At 43.8% G+C, this 18,327-nt stretch overlaps 2 protein-coding genes across 3 annotated transcripts in view; one reads left to right on the top strand and one right to left on the bottom strand.

Annotated features, from left to right (window-relative positions):
* Nucleotides 1–10,955: 10,955 nt before the first annotated feature.
* On the bottom strand, nucleotides 10,956–17,272 carry LOC143144946 (uncharacterized). Its single transcript, XM_076307827.1, has 4 exons — nucleotides 17,268–17,272; nucleotides 17,151–17,226; nucleotides 16,863–17,072; nucleotides 10,956–11,491 (listed from the first exon to the last, which is right to left on the bottom strand). Exons 1-4 carry the CDS (start codon nucleotides 17,270–17,272, stop codon nucleotides 11,306–11,308), a joined length of 477 nt encoding a protein of 158 aa, XP_076163942.1. The 3' UTR covers nucleotides 10,956–11,305.
* LOC143144662 (uncharacterized) overlaps nucleotides 16,550–18,327 on the top strand; it is a 34,850-nt gene continuing 33,072 nt past the window's right edge. For both annotated transcript variants that reach the window (XM_076307303.1, XM_076307302.1), the window contains exon 1: nucleotides 16,550–18,326. In XM_076307303.1, the coding sequence (XP_076163418.1) occupies nucleotides 17,312–18,326 (1,015 nt within the window). In that variant the 5' untranslated portion in view covers nucleotides 16,550–17,311. The remainder of the gene's footprint in view (nucleotide 18,327) is intronic.

Below are 18,327 nucleotides of genomic sequence, written 5' to 3'. Positions count from 1 at the left end.
GTCGGCCGGATGCGTCCCGTATCGCGGCGATCCCGTTGCCGGCAACGTTGGCTAGTTAGAAGAAAGGGATCCGTGAAAGAGAAGAAGGGGCTGAATGACACGGTCACCGAAAATGACAGGTACACGGCTTCGAAGAGCCGTGGACGTGGGGCCGGTATCGCAACCGCATCTGACACAAACCATGGTCGGCCAGCCCCGTCGTCTCGTCTCGTACTCGAGCTCTCTCTTACCTCGCTCCTCCGGCTCTCTCGTGTCTGCCTGCCAATATGCCTACCTGTCAACACACGCTGCATTCAATTAACTCGGGGACCAGCGCCACGCCTGTGTAATGACGCGGAAATCTAACTTTACCCACCCCTAAACCCCCCCATCCCCCACCATTCGCGCGCGATCCTCCGCGACAGATCCAACGACTACGGAACGACGACCTCTCTCTTCTTCTTCCTTCTCCCGTCTCGTCGTTTCGAAGAGCGCGCGGGGAGTAACCCTCGCTTAAGATTCGCAAGGGAACAACGATTCGGTGCTCTCGATACCGAACCACCCGATCGTTTCGCGCGAGAAAAATATCGCGAAACTTGTCAACGATCGTGAACGGTGCTCGGAAGGTTACAGCGCTCGGAGATTGCGATCAGGAACTAGGAACCGAGGGATCCGAGTACAAACTCATCAGATTCGAATCTTGTTGCACCGTGGCGATGGAGGAAGTTTGGATTTGGAAGCGATGAGTCTTGGCTGATTTGTAGACTACTGTATTTAGTGGTTCCAGGATCGAAAAGAATGGAGACGTTCTTTGAAAATCAATGGTGAGGATTGTACGTGGACAGTGTTGCAGAGTTGAAGGGTTGTAGCCCTCTGAGTAAATCGGAGATTACGATCAGGAACTAGGAACCGAGGGATCCGAGTACAAACTCACCAGATCCGAATCTTGTTGCACCGTTGCTCGCGGTGATGGAGGAAGTTTGGATCTAGAAGCTCTGAGTCTCATGAGATTTATAGGCACTATTGTATTTAGTGGTTCTAGGATCGAAGAGAATGGAGACGTTCTTTGAAAATCAATGGTGAGGATTGTACGTGGACAGTGTTGCAGAGTTGAAGGGTTGTAGCCCTCTGAGTAAATCGGAGATTATGATAAGGAACTAGGAACCGAGAGACCTGAATTTGGATCTTGTTGCACCGTTGCTTGCGATGATGGAGGATGTTTGGATCTAGGAGCGATGAGTCTTGACAGATTTATAGACTACTGTATTTAGTGGTCCTACGATCGAAGAGACTGTAGACGTTCTTGGCAGATAAAAGATGAGGATTGTACTCCTGATGGAATAGTTCGTTAAACTTGCATACCAGAAATAACCCGAGAGTGAATATCCTCGCGACTGCTAGTGATTAGAGTCAAAACTTCATTTTAGAACCATTAACGATGAACACTAGAGCCTAGATACTTTTATAATTCGTGATCTTTGGAGCAATGTTGTTATAGGTGTGAACCTCGCTACCAATGAGGTCTACAACACTGAACTCGCACCCATTGAATCTCTACTCCCCAGATCTTATCCCTGATAGAATTTTTTAGCAGCAAAAATGGCAGAAAAATAAACATTCTACCATCTGCTGGAGACCAGAGTCAAGAGTCCTTCGTTTTGTATTGTTCGAATACGACAAACGGACTAACTTCTACGAATCGAACTATCGGCTATAAGATAATAGAGGTTTGGCGATAACTAGAGGTCTAAAATACTTTTATAACTCCTAATCTTCGAATGAACGGGTTTGTAAACCGTAATCCTCGGTGCTGGTAAGGTCTACGACTCGCTCGAAATAGCGAATCAACGGTGCATCGTTGCACGGTTTCCTCGTGAGCGTTCCACAGGTATCCTAGGCTCGTTATCGCGATTTTCCATCGGTACAAGTTTCGGACCGGGAATGCAAACAACGCGCAGTGCACACGGGAACCATAATCCTCCGATCTGTCGCGACAAGCGGTAGGAACACGAAATCAGTAGATCGGCGACGATTACGCGAGAACGTAGATAGGCGTTATCTTTTATCCGCAAACACTCCCGGGATCTCAGCATTCGCTATCGACCAAGGGAATTAAGAAAGCTTAGCCGGCGTAGATTAATTTAAAATCGGTCTTTATCGGAGGCACTGCGCATTTCCCGTTATCTCGACGCTGACCGATAGCGCGGACGTATTCTTCGAAGGAACTCGCGAACATCTCGGCCGCAGGTGGTTCAATTCGGCGAAAATTATAATTAAAAACCGATTCCCCCGAAATCTTCATCGAACGCACCGAGAAGCGGGTGAATTTTCGTCCGAACGCGAACACGAAACGTGATATATAAATTCTTCTTTGATGCGTTCTACAGATAAACCTACCAGTTTAACGTACAACAACGCGTAATATTGTGTACAAAATTGATCGATTGTTAACTGTATCTACAAGAAACAGGAGAGGTAACAAAGAAAGATAAAGTAGAATTATCTTTCCATGTACGATCGTTACGATTTTGAAGATCTAGGTAGATACTTGGATATTTTTTCAAATTTTTTTTCGGGAGAAATGATTCGATTTTTGACTACTGATTCGCAGTTAACGATAATCGAGAAAAATATTTTTTCAAATTCAAAAAAAAAGAGCTTAAAGTGCTCCATATATTACAGCAAGATAAATGTACAAAAAGGTATACCAACGACGCACTTTGGGGAAAAATAATTCGATTTTTGACTACTGGTTCGCTGTTAACGATAATCGAGAAGATATTTCTTCAAATTCAGAAAAAAAGAGCTTAAAGTGCTCCATACATTACAGCAAGATAAATGTACAAAAAGGTATACCAACGACGTACTTTGGGGAAAAATAATTCAACTTTTGACTCCCGGTTCGCCGTTAACGATAATCGAGAAGATATTTCTTCAAATTTTAGAAAAAAGAGCGTAAAGTGCTCCATATATTAAAGCAACGTGAACGTATAAAACGATACACCAACGACGTACTTTGTGGAGAAATAATTCGATTTTTGACTCCCGGTTCGCTGCTTAATTGAGAATATAGTCGAGTGTTCGTTTAAAGTTAGAGAAGAAAACGGCCTAAAATGATGTATTGTTATTAACGAAGCGAGTACGGTTCCGGAATCGACGAACATCGTACATTCGAGACTCGTTTACGAACGAACGAAAATTACATCGCGGTACCAGCCACCCCTTGGTTCGACGCGTCCATTCATTAACACTTCATATCCCGTTGCGACGTGCTGGTAACGAGCCTGTCATAATTACCGCGCTAACTTTATTACTGCGGATACACGCTCTCCTTGCCCGAGCTATGATACTCGTGCGTCATAGGGCAAATCGAACGCGCACCCCATCGTTCGCTGGGAAACATACTAACCCTCCGACGTTGAATTTAAAAATTATACCGACCGTTTCTCGTGTGTGCCTCGTGTTACTCTATTATTCGAGCTTGGATTAATAACAGCAAACGTATCTCGATTTCGTACGCTTCTGTTTACATCTGTACATTAATTTTCATTCTCTTCTTCGTTCAATACCTCGTTTACTTGTATACGCAATCTCGGTGAAAAACGAACGTATCATTGGCAACGATTAGTGACAATTATCAGTATTATTCTTGTTTCTATATATATATTGTTATACGATAAGGAATCATTTTTGTTCAGATTCTTTCCTTAAAGATTTCTAACTCTTCTTCGAATTCTTTATTCGAAGGAATAATTTTACGCGAAGCGTTCCAAATCGAGCACGGGTCGAAACAATGTCTGAATTATTGATTTTCAGAGGTAACGATTCAGGGAGAACTTCTTTCGTTTTCAACGTAGAATTTTAGAAAATTATTACCATCTCGGTTTCTCCTTTCGAAGGTTTTCTCAAGGTTTAAGTTTCTCCGTAAATAGAATGCCATGTTTTCTCCGTTGATATTGAATTATATTATTGCAAAGTATCGTACCGCGATTCGGGGACACCTCGTGTCCAGGTAATCGCGTGTCGACGTTTTCGAGATTTATCCGATTACAAAATTATTCTAAACAGCGAGTTCGAAGAATGATTTTCTACGATAAAATAGTAAACATCGAAATAACTGTTATTTCGCAAAATCTAACTAAATACAAAAGATCTTTACAAAATCTAATTCATCAAACTATCTAAATAAATGCACCAATACTTTTTGAATTAAGAAGATAACAGAAGATAACAGAGAATTGCAGCGAAAGAACAAGTTACGAAGGGAGGGTAAATTTAAATAATCGGTAATAATCTAACTAATCAAACTATCTGAATAAATGCACCATTACTTCGAATTAAGAAGATAACAGAGAATTGCAGCGAAAGAACAAATTACGAACGGAGAGTAAATTTAAATAATCGGTAATAATCTAACTAATCAAACTATCTAAATAAATGCACCAATACTTTGAATTAAGAAGATAACAGAGAATTGCAGCGAAAGAACAAATTACGAACGGAGAGTAAATTTAAATAATCGGTAATAATCTAACTAGTGAAACCATCTAAGTAAATGCACTAACCCTTCAACTTTGAACCCGCGGAGATAACAGAGAAATGCAACGAAGGTTCAAACGGCGAGTTGTAAAATTGAAATAGTCGGTGGATCGAAAGTTTCGGTATCGATCGATCGAAATCCACGAATCCGTCGAGTAGAACCGGCCGGTTACTTTCACGAATGTTCAACGGTGGCAAAAGCGCAAAGTACGCGATAACGCACGCGAGCGCGCGATTCCTTTTTCTTTTTTTTTTTTTCCTCTAAATTTCAAGCACCTTCGGAAGCTAGGCCTCGCCAATGGAACGGGTTCTCGCCTCGCTTAAAAAAGGCTACTTAGGCGGTATCTTCGATCTCGAAAAAGGCAATTTACGATCCCCGAAGCGTTCGCATCGCTGTACAACCGCACGAACAAAGAAATTCTAATCCGATTGGGATCGTGTGAGTCGAACATTGGCTACCGTTTGCACGCACCCTTCCCACTCACCCCTCACCACCCCCTCGATGGCTAATTACATTTATTCAATATTTACGACGATACGATCAACGTGTAGAACCGAGCCAGCCGTGAGTCAGGTTGAATGAAACGGCATATCGAGCATTGCAGAGTCATTCTGTGCCGATCGAACAGTTTCGTTGCCGTTAACGATTCCAGCGTACTCCTTTCCTCGCCTCGCGACACCGTTTTATTACCCGTTTTCCTCGGGACGCTCGACACCGAGGAAGAAAAAAAATCAATCACGATGTAATTAGAACGTTCGTCGTACGACCGATCGTCATTTTCTACACTACGCGTCGACCGGGAACCGTAGAGCTCGCAGAAACGAATAAACGATTTGAGAATATTTATGTAAGGTGAGGCAATTTCGAAATTCAAGAAAGATCGAATTTGTGAATAAGTATCGGGCTGATACGAACCTGTAAAAAAATATCAGACTTGTAAGTAAGTACGAATAGCGAACGATTAATAAATTGTGCGTTCAGAGTGCTCGTTGTACGATAAATTATAATTTTGTATACTACGCATCGACCGAGAACCGTAGTGCTCGTAGGAACAAATAAACGATTTGAGAATATTTATGTAAGGTGAGGCAATTTCGAAATTCAAGGAAGATCGAATTTGTGAATAAGTATCGGGCTGATACGAACTTGTAAAAAAATATCAGACTTGTAAGTACGAATAGCGAACGATTAATAAATTGTGCGTTCAGAGTGCTCGTTGTACGACAAATTATAATTTTGTATACTACGCATCGACCGAGAACCGTAGTATTCGCAGAAACGAATAAACAATTTAAGAATATTTAAGTAAGGTGAGGGAATTTCGAAATTCAAGGAAGATCGAATTTGTAAATAAATATCGGACTAATATGAATTTGTAAACGAATATCGGACTTGTAAGTAAATATATTGACTTGTAAGTAAGTACGAATAGCAAACAATTAACAAATTGTGCACCCAGAGTGCTCGTCGTACGACAAATTATAATTTTCTATAAGTATCGATTGGAAATCGCCGAGCACGTGAAAAATTTGCCAATATCGTTTATCGAGGGATAAGATAACTTCGAAATTCGACAAAATTTAAATTTACAGAGGAACTTATACGAACGAACAATTAACAATTTATCGCTTCGCTTTTGTAATCGTTTCCACTGATTCGTGTCAAAGATTGCCGAGAATCTCTCATTTTGTGCGAATTATTGTGAAAATAAGGTGAACCTAATTGTTGTTCAACCGTTCTAAATATATTATTGACAAAAGTCGATTCGATTTATATATTTATACCGTATCCAAGCTTATTGCACAACAAAGTGACAAACGTTCCTGGTCGTTCTTATCAATCTTGTATCGATAGAAGCCGGACATTTGCTCGCGAATGATATAAAACGCGATTAAATAACAACGCTGAGCAACAATTACGCGCAGGAATATGTACGCGTAAGACTTAATAAAAGAAAATAAATTCAATAGAGCCACGTGGGATTATCCACGTTGAATAATCAAATTTTAAACGCGCCAAGCCGCGTCTTACGATCGCGGTTGACTTTATACCGTAAATTATTATTATTTGTACCGATCGGAGAAGACGTTCGTCATCGATAGCGAATGTCTCGAATAATTCCACTCACGTTCGAATATCGCGGATAGTACGAATAAAGAGTACGACCACGAATAACATCGTTCGCATTTAACAATTTATTTTAATACGTTTGTCGACACACCACGTTGTTTGTCTTTTTTCATTAGTATCCTCTTTATTCAAAGTATCCTCGATCCACCATCTCTGCCCTAGATTCCTCGAATCTAGGAGCGAAGAGAAAATACTGAATGAATTTTACAATAAAAGAACTCACAACTATTGGAAACATTCCTACGATAACTGTTCCTAAACGACTGAATAATTTTCTAGAAAATTTACATCTCGACGAGGGGTTGGTCGTGGTTGTTGAAATTCAAGGGTTTCGAATTAATAACCTAGTGCAACGTGGAGGAATATGAACGTGAAAATAAATTTTTAAACAATTTCTTACACTACGAACATACAAATTCAAAGCATGTGTCTACAGATACCTTATGTTATACTGAATTGTTACTCGGTTGACACGAGCCAATAATTAAATACGCGATCTAATAAATTTAATATTGTTTCAACCGCAACATAGATTTTTTTACAATGCACAAATACGCGAACGACAAAAGTAATTTCGTTCGAAGGTGTAACATTTTCTAAATAATCATTGAAACCACACAATGCATTATGGTGGATTAAAATTATTCCATTTAAAGGAACAACTTCTTTGACGATGTAAATCAAAATCGTAATCGCCCACGAGACGTAACTTTTTCTAAATAATATACTAGGTTGTTCAATAACTATTATCGAACGACAAAACTTATCAAACAACATACTACACGCAACGCGCAAAACAACTTCCTCTAATTTAAAGCACAAATTGCTCAATTTTTGACGATGTAAATCAAAATCGTAATCACCCACGAGACGTAACTTTTTCTAAATAATAAATATACTAGGTTCTTCAATAACTATTATCGAACGACAAAACTTATCGAACAACCTACTACACGCAACGCGCAAAACAACTTCCCTTAATTCAAAGCACAAATCGCTGATTCTTCGGCGATGTAAATCGAAAAAGGTAATCGTCCGCGAGACGTAAGAATTTTTTTTAAATAATCTGTTTACGACGCGGGAACGGTGCATTAAAAATGAATCCGCGTAAAGGGACGCGGAATGGTCGCAATGCAATTAGATTCCCCGTTTGTCCCCCCTTCCTGAAGGAGAACGGAAAGAGATACGAGCCGCGTGCATTTGCAACGAGATCCCCGACGTATTCGTAAATATACTCGATTATGGTCGCGTCGGTGCTCACTGGGCGGCAAGAGCCCGCACAGTTAGAGCAGCAATCGAGCAACTCTCGTGCTGAATGATCGATGACTCCATTGTGCGGGGTTTCCCATGTCCCTGGTACGATTTCGTGCGAGCCGGCGTACAAAAAGGCCGGGCGCCATTTCGAAAATGGGCGGAATTATGGAAAAATTCGGGGCGGAAGATCGATCGGCTCGATGCCGTCCGCGCCGAGATTTCGCCGCGTGCAATCCGATCGTCGTTGAATTTAGATCTCGAGAGACGTCCCGGTTCGACGACAGTCACGGAGAGACACTTACCGAGGGAAACATCTGGATGGCATTGAAACGAGAACGACGTATCCGGTTCGAGAGGTGGAAAAAAAAGAGGAAATTTGAAAAGTGTCCCGGATGTCCGTGAAAGTATAATAATAATAATAATAATAAAAAAAGTGCGGATAGGTTGATTTTTCCCACCTGATGCACCGATAAATCGTACGGTGAAACAATGTCGTCGATTTCGAGGGACGTCGATCGCCCGGAACGAAGTATTTTCGAGTTTCAAATATTCCAAGGTCCCAGATTGAAGATTTCAAGGTCGCAGATTTTCGAACGGGACCTGTTTATTTTCATCAACGGCCACGTTCTTACCGACATCAAGACAAATTTAATAATCAGCTGTTAACCTTCGGGTAACCTTGAGCGAGAGAACTTTTGTTCGAATCAATTTCAACGTATCTTTCACGGGTCGCCTAAAGATCGTGTTGTAGCAGACTGTTTAATTCGTCTTGACGTCAGCTACGATGCCACTGTCAATGAGAATATTGTCCTGTTTAAAGACACATGGACCACTTTCGAATCTTCGAAAACACGACCTTGAAGAAAGCACCACGATCGTTCGTATTTTTATTCGCGGGAGCAGCGAAGGACACTCGAAACAATTACGATAAAAGTAGAATTTCTATTTTGAGAAGAGAACGAACGATTTTCGAATCTTTGGAAATACGATTTCGAGGAAAATACGACGATCGTAATACATTGGCTCGCTGACACGGTTATTTTATTTCCCGGTGGTAGTAACAGATCGTTCTAACAATGTCGACGAGAATATGATTTTATTTAAATAAATAGACACGACATTTAAATCTTGGGAAACACTACCTCGAGAAAAGTACAACGATGACAATACTTGCCTCGTTAAGAGAAGACATTTTTAGTCTGAGAAGCATTGAACAACCTTGCTAACAATGCCAATGAGAATACAACCCTATTTAAGTAAACAAACATGACTTTTGAATCTTAAGAAACACAACCTCGAGAAATGTACAACGATGACAATACTTGCCTCGTTAAGAGAAACATTTTTAGTCTAAGAAGCACTGAACAATCTTGCTAACAATGCCAATGAGAATACAACCCTAGTTAAGTAAACAAACATGACTTTTGAATCTTAAGAAACATAACCTCGAAAAAAGTACAACGATGACAACACTTACCTCGTTAAAAGAAGATATTTTCATTTTAAGTAATGAACAACCCTCCTAACAATGTCGATAAGAATGTAATCTTATTTAAATAAACAAATACGACATTTAAATCTTGGGAAACACAACCTCGATAAAAGTACAACGATGATATAACACTTGCCTCGTTAAAAGAAGACATTTTCATTCTAAGTAGTAAACAACCCTCCTAACAATGTTGATAAGAATATAATCTTATTTAAATAAATATACATGACTTTTGAATCTTGGGAATCACAACCTCGAGAAAAGTACAACGATGACAACACTTACCTCGTTAAAAGAAGATATTTTCATTCTAAGTAGTAAACAACCCTCCTAGCGATATAGATAAGAATATAATTCTATTTAAATAAACAAACACGACTTTTGAATCGTCAGAAACAACTTGGAGAAAAGTAAAACCATAACAACACTTTCCTCGTTAAAAGAAGATATTTTCATTCTTAGTACCATTGAACGACCTTCCTAGCAACATCGATAAGAGAACAATCCTATGTAAAAATAACCAGACGATTCTCGAATCTCGAAAGACACAAGCTCGTGGAAAATACGATAAACGAGCTCGCTTCTGATTCGTAACCAGAAGGGAACGATACTTCCGTGGGCAAATTGTAATCTCGCTGTTCAAATCTTGGGCGCAACTTGGTTGACCATCGCTCGAAACGGACCATAGAAAACAGAGGAAGCTACAAATCTGTGGTCCACTTTCACGAGGCACGTCGCCGTGGTGGTTCGCGCGGACAAATACGAGTCGAACAACGGTCTCTTCGCTTGGAAATTCGGGCGGAGCGGGTTCGACGCGGGGGAAAACCGCGAGGTCTCTGTTCCTCGAGGGAACACCTCCGAAACTTGTCGGTGAAAATTCCGCCCATCGAGGCGAGAGGCTTTCCTCCTTTATTTCGCGCGGTTTCACGACCTCCTCCGTGTTCTCTGCGCAGAATAGAGACGATCTTTGAATGGCAGCGCGCTATCTGTACCTTTATAAAGACGAGCCAGCTAGATAGACAGCTGTCCGTCAGTCAACAACCACCCGCCGGATTGTTGTGACTGGATGTTTGACTGGATGTTTCACCGACAAGAAGGCAAACGCTTAAAACGCGAGACTATAGAATTATTGTCGTTGATTCTTTCGAACGAAACGTCTTGTTGGCCGACGGACTCGAAAGATTCTCAACCGTAATCGCCTACCGTACTTCTGAGCGCCAATTCTACAGGATCTATCAATTTTTATATTTTTGTTTCGGAGAACGGAGACGACTTCCCGATATATACAAACATAGTAGAACTCTGTACGTTCGGAACTCTCGTGTACGATTATTTGCGTAATACAGCTGTTGGGAAGAGATAGGATACTTAAATATTTAAACGAACCGATTCTCTTCGTTTGCGTTCGGTCTGCTTGTCGTTTCGATGAAATGGTAACGAAAGGATAGTATACAGATAAGTGAAGAGGTAAATATTAAGAGAAATATATTTGTTCGAGCTGTAAAGTAATACGATCAACGATTTTATCGTGCGTATAATGTTGATCGGAGGTTCAATTGCTTATTAGCTTTTATTACTTGTAACGAACAATCCGACACGGTGTATATCAATTTCTTTAATGTTTCCGTCTCTGTTAAATTTCTTCGACGATGCGACTAGGATGTTCCGTGTGCAGAGATTCGTAATCGAATCCATTGTTGCGAGTATTGGATCGGAACGAAACAAACGATCGGTCAAAGAAGTCTAATTTTATACAAGGTTAACGAGAAGTCTAGCTTGTAGCTCCGTTAAAAACAAATACAGCGGTTGATCGAAGAGTAACGCCTTCGCTCGGGTTTAGATTCACTCCGGTTAATGATATTTCGATGAACATCTTTTGCGCGAATAGTCACCGCCCACAAGTTCAACTTTCATGAAACACAATTGTCGATTCTTTCGCTCTTGTAGACACTTTGCACAATATTAATCTTTATCCTGCAGAAAAAGACACACGATCCATCCTCTATCCATCCACGTCTTCTTGTTTCTCGATCCATTCGTATGATTTTTTCCAAAAACCTCCACTCGCTTCGTTGAACTCGCAATCGTCCTCGACCCTATACGAGGGTGGATAATAACGAACAACGCTGATAAATAAGATGAAAAACATAATTCGTGAACAGAAAAATTAGCTCGTACGATAACGCAATAGTTTACTTCTCTCACGCGTGCTTCTACCGTGGACACTCTATTACATGACATAAGTCGTATAATATAATATAAAATTAATAATTCGATATAAAACGTAAGTTTTATCGAACGACGAAACTTATTGAGCGACCTGTAATAGTACTACACTGTTCAATCGAACAAGCTAGTATATGCTCTCTCTGTTGACGCCCCATTGCAAGTAACTTCACACACATTTCTCTAACTCTGACTCCCTTCGTACCGTATACACCACACTACGCTACACTGCATTATCGTAACGTAAACGTAAAGTTAAAGTACACTCGCGCAATAATTCCAAGCACACTCTCGACACTCGTCCTTCCTTGCAAACATTACTCACTTTCCCATCTAAATACATCGCGTATCACAATCTACACCCTAAAAACAAGCGAAACAATTCTTCGACCGAAACGGAGCAAAAATGATACCCCTGTTTTTCCACTCGAGCCGATTCGAGACACCATAATTATAGCAACGGAGCGTGCACCAACCTGTAACAATTCCTCGATCCAGATAGTAGCAACGAAGGTCACTTTTATCTTCGCTCAAAGACGGCCGTCCGGCGTGCTCGTCTCGCCGTGAAAATTAAACAAGTAGCGGACGACGTTTTGCAGAATCCATCTTCCATCGTGAGGGGAGAGATTCGACGTTAACCGGTGGGATCGATTCTGATCTCCTACGTATCTTGTCTCTCCGTTCGACGAAGCGGTGTCGTCTCTCGGCACGAGATTACACGGTTTAGAGGCAGCTCGCGGTATTGTCGTTCGACGAGCCGTGTGATTCCCCGTATCGGAACACTCCGGGCGAGTTTTAATGGAATTTTCCAGGATCAACGTGGTAAATTCGAGTTTAGCCGAGTCTAATGCCGGGATAAATATCAACAGGCTTTCTTTTCCACGGACGCCACCCTGCTAGGTGCACGCGTAAACTTTGCTCCGCGCTAATCCTCTTAAACAATTACAAAACCAGTCGATCGGTCTGGTACCTATCTTGTCGTGGCGCCACGCTGGGTTTTGACGTGGGATGAGGCACCTGCATTGTCATGCTAAGCCGCGCGGTCGCCTTGCTGCAGTTCCCTTTTATCTGCGACCAACAACATCCCGTCCTCTTACTCACCAAATGCCCCGTCCTTGTCCGAGAACTTCTCGAGCGTTGGACTTAAACTCGCTACTCCTCGAGTGCGTCGAACTTCCTAAGAATTCCTGCCTAGAACTTCGTTCTGCCATTTCGAACAACGTTTCAATATTCTTTAACAATTCCAGGACGTAGTCCTAACCGATACGTGGATGGACGAGTTCCTGACCGATAGGTACAACCCGACCCTCTTGTAACGCGGTGTGGATACAGGGGAACGTCCCCCAGTATCGCTTTCTATTTCTCGCAACTTGGACCAGATGAGACGCTAGGTTGTTCGATAAGTTTCGTCGTTTCTTCCATTGCGAAGATACAATACTTGAACAACTATAAATCTACGTGAAACTTTACGCGAGTTTATCAAATAGTAGTGCCGTCTTTTAGGAAAATCAAACGACGAACCCGATACCTCTGTTTCTTATCCAACGATTAGATGTATCGAGTGACTTGTTAGAAATTTTACGAAGCTATTTGTAGACGGAAGAAGAAGAAGTTACTTTTGGAAATTTAACAGAGATTGGTAACTTTCAAAAATGGAAATACGCTGAAGTTGGAAAGAAACAAATCCCCGAGGTGTGAAAATTAACTCGAATCACACGCAGGGTACGTAGATGGAAAGAGATTTAATCGTTATTAACGACATCGGTGAGATTTTCTGCGAACTGTTCGCGTAGTTTTTCTTCTACAGATTGCTCATAAAATTATGTACAATACGGATCGAAACGTCGAACAAAGTATTAGATTGTTCGGAAAGTCATCTCGTTTCTTTCGATGAAAATGAAACACGATTTTCTTAGAGTGTACAAACATTTTATTAAATTATCTATTCTTCATTTTGGAAAACGATATGACTTTCCTAACAACCGAATACAACACTGTAGAAACAGAGATACCTGTAGGTTATCGGTGTACCAATTAATCAGACTTAACATACCCCTCGGTGTAATTTAAAATTTAAACATCGTTTAACGAACGAATAACTGGACAGTGGACGCGTCGAGAAGTGAACAAAATGGAGAATAGATAATGTAATAAAACGTTCGTACACTCTAAAAGAATCGTGTTTCATTTTCACCAAAAAAAAAAAAAAAAAAAAACGAAATGACTTTCCTAAGAACCGAATACAACACTGTAGAAACAGAGATACCTGTAGGTACATCGGTGTACCAATTAACCGGACTTAACGCACCTCTCGGCTTAATTTAAGATTTAGACGTCGTTTAACGAACGAATGGCGGGACAGTGGACGCGCCAAGGAGTGAACAAGGTTGTTACGAAGTTGAACACGCTCGAACGAGGGCCTCGGTGCTAATTATAGCGGTGCCAATTAGTAACGAACTTTATCAACAGAGCCCGAGGGACATTCGGGCGCGATGCGCTCTTAACGAATATCGACGAATTAAAGCAGCGAAAGGGACGGATGTAGGCCGACGAGCGGAAAGTATGTACGGGCGCGTTCAGGTGAAAAAGATCGGCCGACAGTGAGAATCAGAACTATGAAACGTCAGGGAAGTTCGATCAAGATGAAGATTTCCTGATCTGATCCCCGGGACAGAACGGATGTCGCGGGTGGCCGCAGGTGGCGCCCTCGATATAAGCTCTTCTGACTGAACCGCTGATACGGGACCGCTCTCCTAAAACTTTCACGGCGGAATGTGTCATCCTGTCACTGAACCCACATGGGGTACGAGACGTCCCATGGGCCCGTCACGCGTCCTTCGACCGAACTCTTCTCTGTCGGTTCCAGAGAGATCCAACCCTCGAAGACGATCGTCACTCCTTGCCCGCGCCATTGCGTAATATTTAAAAATTTCATCGATTCGCGACCTAGGCCTCCGAATAATACCTCTTCGATGTTGGAGCGAAAATCAAGTTCAGCGTTGGGGTCTCGAGATCGATCTAGAAAGTTTCTCGGACCGCGAGACGATCGTTACTCTCTACCCGCGCCATTGCGTAATATTCAAAAATTTCATCGATTCGCGACCTAGGCCTCCGAATAATACCTCTTCGATGTTGGAGCGAAAATCGAGTTCAGCGTTGGGGTCTCGAGATCGATCTAGAAAGTTTCTCGGACCGCGAGACGATCGTTACTCTCTACCCGCGCCATTGCGTAATATTCAAAAATTTCATCGATTCGCGACCTAGGCCTCCGAATAATACCTCTTCGATGTTGGAGCGAAAATCGAGTTTAGTGTTGGGGTCTCGAGATCAATCCAGATCGTCTCTCGGACCGTGTGACGATCGTAGGAAGACTGTGAACTTTTACAGTCTTTTAGGATAGACTTTAACTGGACATAGAAAGACTTTGAATTTTTACAAGGTAGACTTCTATGGGACGTAGGAAGACTTTGAAGTTTCGTAGAATACACTTCAATGGGACACAGAAGGAATTGGGACTTCTGTGGAGTAGACTTCTATGGGACGTAGAAAGACTTTGAAGTTTCATAGAATACACTTCGATGGAATACAGTAGGAATTCGGATTTCTATAGAATAGACTTCTATAAAATCTAGGAAGACCTTGAAGTCCCATAGAATACACTTCGGTGAGACACAGAAGGAATTCGAACTTCTGTGAAGTAGACATCTATAAGACGTAGGAAGACTTCAAACTTTTACTGGTTAGACCTCTATGAGAAGTAGGAAGACTTCAAACTTTTAAAAATTGGACCTCTACTAGACGTAGAAAGACTTGAAACATCCACAGAATACACTTCCACGTGACACAAAAGGACATGGAACTTCCACGGTGTAGACTTCGCGTGCACCAGAAACTCTAAACCGTTGCAGGCGAGATCGAACGAACGGTTTCTCTCGTACACCCTGGAAAAATGATGTTCGATACGTAGCTCGGTCTAGCCGCGAGACAGCATACGCAATTATTATGAATGGCAACAATGTACGTGTGTTTAATAAATAGCGTGCGATTAACAAGTCTTGAAAGTTGTCCGAGTCGAAGCTAATTTCTCGCTACGTTGACCGCGAGCTGGCCGGATCGCACGTCGCTAACTCCGAGGGAAGCCTGATTACCTCCAATCAACGTTTTATTAGTTACTTAGTTGCGAACCGCTTGGATTTAAACGCGTTCGAGCAGCTCCAGTTGGAATAGACCCGTAGCCGGATCGAGCCAATATCCGGCTTCGTCGGTTACACAGGATTACAAGTCTGTGCGTTTCTAATCTTGTCACAATCGGAGCAGGTTCAACAGGATTCCGGCTCGGGCGACACGGACCACGCGACTAACTTTCACGGCGTAGATCTCGCGGCCCGTAATTAACCCATCAGCCGTCAAGGCTTAATGAAAGTGCAGGACGTCGGTGTCCGGAGACAGGTGGGACACGCGTGTACACGGAGAGAGAAAAAAAGAGAAAGAAAGTATGAAAGAGAGAGAGAGAGAGAGAGATCGTCCGGTTGCAAGGGACGAAAAAGAAAAAAAGAAAAGGACTCGGAGAAAAGAGCGCTGGCAGACAGGCAGGGAACGACCTACCCGCGACGTAGGAACGGAGGCGAAGCCCTGGGTATCCAGGAAGGTGGGTACCGAGATATAATACTCGACTACCTACCCGCTACGATAAGTGTCAACTGCAGCGTGCCAGATAAAAAAAGAAGGAACGAAAAATAAAATTTAGCTCGGGTGATCCATCATGAGGCTACGGGCGCCGGACGCGCAGGCCCGATCCGGATTGGCTGGCTCCGCCCATGAGCGTTCACGTGACCGTTAACGTGGACACGCCCAGTTTGGAGGAAGGCAGGCACCTTCTCTCCGGCTAGGCGTACGTAGAGCATCGCTTCTGCCGCGAACACCGAACGTCGGAGCGAGAACAACGCTCCCGTGGAACAGAGAACGGTATACCTGGACACACCAGTCCCCTGCGGCACGGGTCTCACCTGCGTGCAGGCTTTGACCGTGTGCCGCCTTCCGGCGGCCGAGTCCACCTAGCCAGTCCACTTCAGCGACCCTCGTCGACCGGATCGACGACTACGCGTCCCGCTCTGTCTATTATTTTCGCGAATAACGGTCCGTTCCCGCGTCCACTGCCGCTTCGCGGAGGTGCCTCGGGATCGTTGGCGCCCGCGTCTCCAGTACTCGCGACTCTCGGTGAATCCACGACGATGTACCTACCGTGACATCGGGACGTCGATTCTTCCCACCGTAGAGATCCTCTCTACCTCGCAGGAGTGATCCACCTACTCTCGGAGCCAGAGTGACCGTAGTTCTACCCCGAGCGTACCTAACGTGTATATTTGCTCGTCGTTGAACAACCGAGGATAGTTGAACGTACAAGTGTCGTCGATCTCTGTGATATCTGTGTCGCGTATCCTCGGATCGATCCTAGGTAAGGTTCCTCGCAAATACTTTCGAGATCGTCGCGAGGCAGGGCAGTGTGACGGGCAACTGGTCGCGAGTTACCGCGATGTAAACCTCCTCGAGAGCGATCCTCCTCGTCGGCCGAGCACTCCTCCGATCTCTGTTCAACTGGTTCCCGCTAAAACGGTGCACAGTGAAGTAGAAGCAGTGCTGGTTAGCGGCATCAGGTGGTCGATTGATGTATTCGTCTCACCGCTACGAGGATGATGATGATGGACATGGGCATGTACGGAACTTACGGCAAGCCTGACTCATACCCGAACTACGTGTGCACGGGTCAAGGGAATCATCATCATCATCATCACCATCATCATCAGCCGGTATCCGTCGGTGGCCACGTGCCGGTAACGCCATCGCCCGAGCTAGCACCGGCCCATTATTTCCCTCAGACAGCCGTGTCGCCTTACTCGTCCTCCTCCTCGGAGAGCTTCCTCGCCGCTGAGTCGGCCACCTCCTCGGGTACACCGCCCCAAGGATTTTACTCACCGACGGGCGGCGTTCTGCACGAGGACGGATCCACCACCGCGATCATCTCCTCGGAGAATGGGCTGAGCTACACCAACCTAGACTACGCGTCCTCCTCCTCGTCCTCTTACTCCGGCCAGCCCCAACAACAACAACAGCAACAGCAACAACAACAGCAGCAGCAGCACGCAAATGGATCCCACGGATCGGTCGATCCCCACCAGAGTTACCACGTTCAACAAGCGACGTACAGGGACGATCATCATCACCACCATCATCATCATCCACCTTCGACCGGTGGTCTTCATCAGAGCTCGATGGTCCCCGCGGTGCACTCGAGGACGGACCACGAGCAACAGTTGCACCATCAGTCTTCTAGTCATCACCTCCACCATCACCACCATCACCACGAGCCCGACTATCAGATCCCAGTCGCCGGTACGACCAACTATCTCCATCAGCTACCAACACCGGAAGACTCCACCATCCACTATCACGCTCAGATCCGACAGAACGACTATTCCGCCCATTCGAGCGGCCACTACAAGGAGGAGACACCGGACACTGCTGGCTACCACGTGCTACAGCAACCGGGACACCCGCAGCATCCGCACCAACACGGCCACGGCCACCATCATCAGCAGCATCCCCACGGTCATCATCATCCACCGCAGCAGCAGCAGCAACAACAACAGCCTCACGTGCCCACCTACAAGTGGATGCAGGTCAAGAGGAACGTGCCCAAGCCCGTCGG

The sequence above is a fragment of the Ptiloglossa arizonensis genome, chromosome 3 (assembly GCF_051014685.1).
Source record: "Ptiloglossa arizonensis isolate GNS036 chromosome 3, iyPtiAriz1_principal, whole genome shotgun sequence".
NCBI classification, from domain to species: domain Eukaryota; kingdom Metazoa; phylum Arthropoda; class Insecta; order Hymenoptera; family Colletidae; genus Ptiloglossa; species Ptiloglossa arizonensis.
The sequence above is the reverse complement of the archived record's forward strand: the minus strand, read 5'-3'. Positions and strand labels throughout refer to the sequence as shown.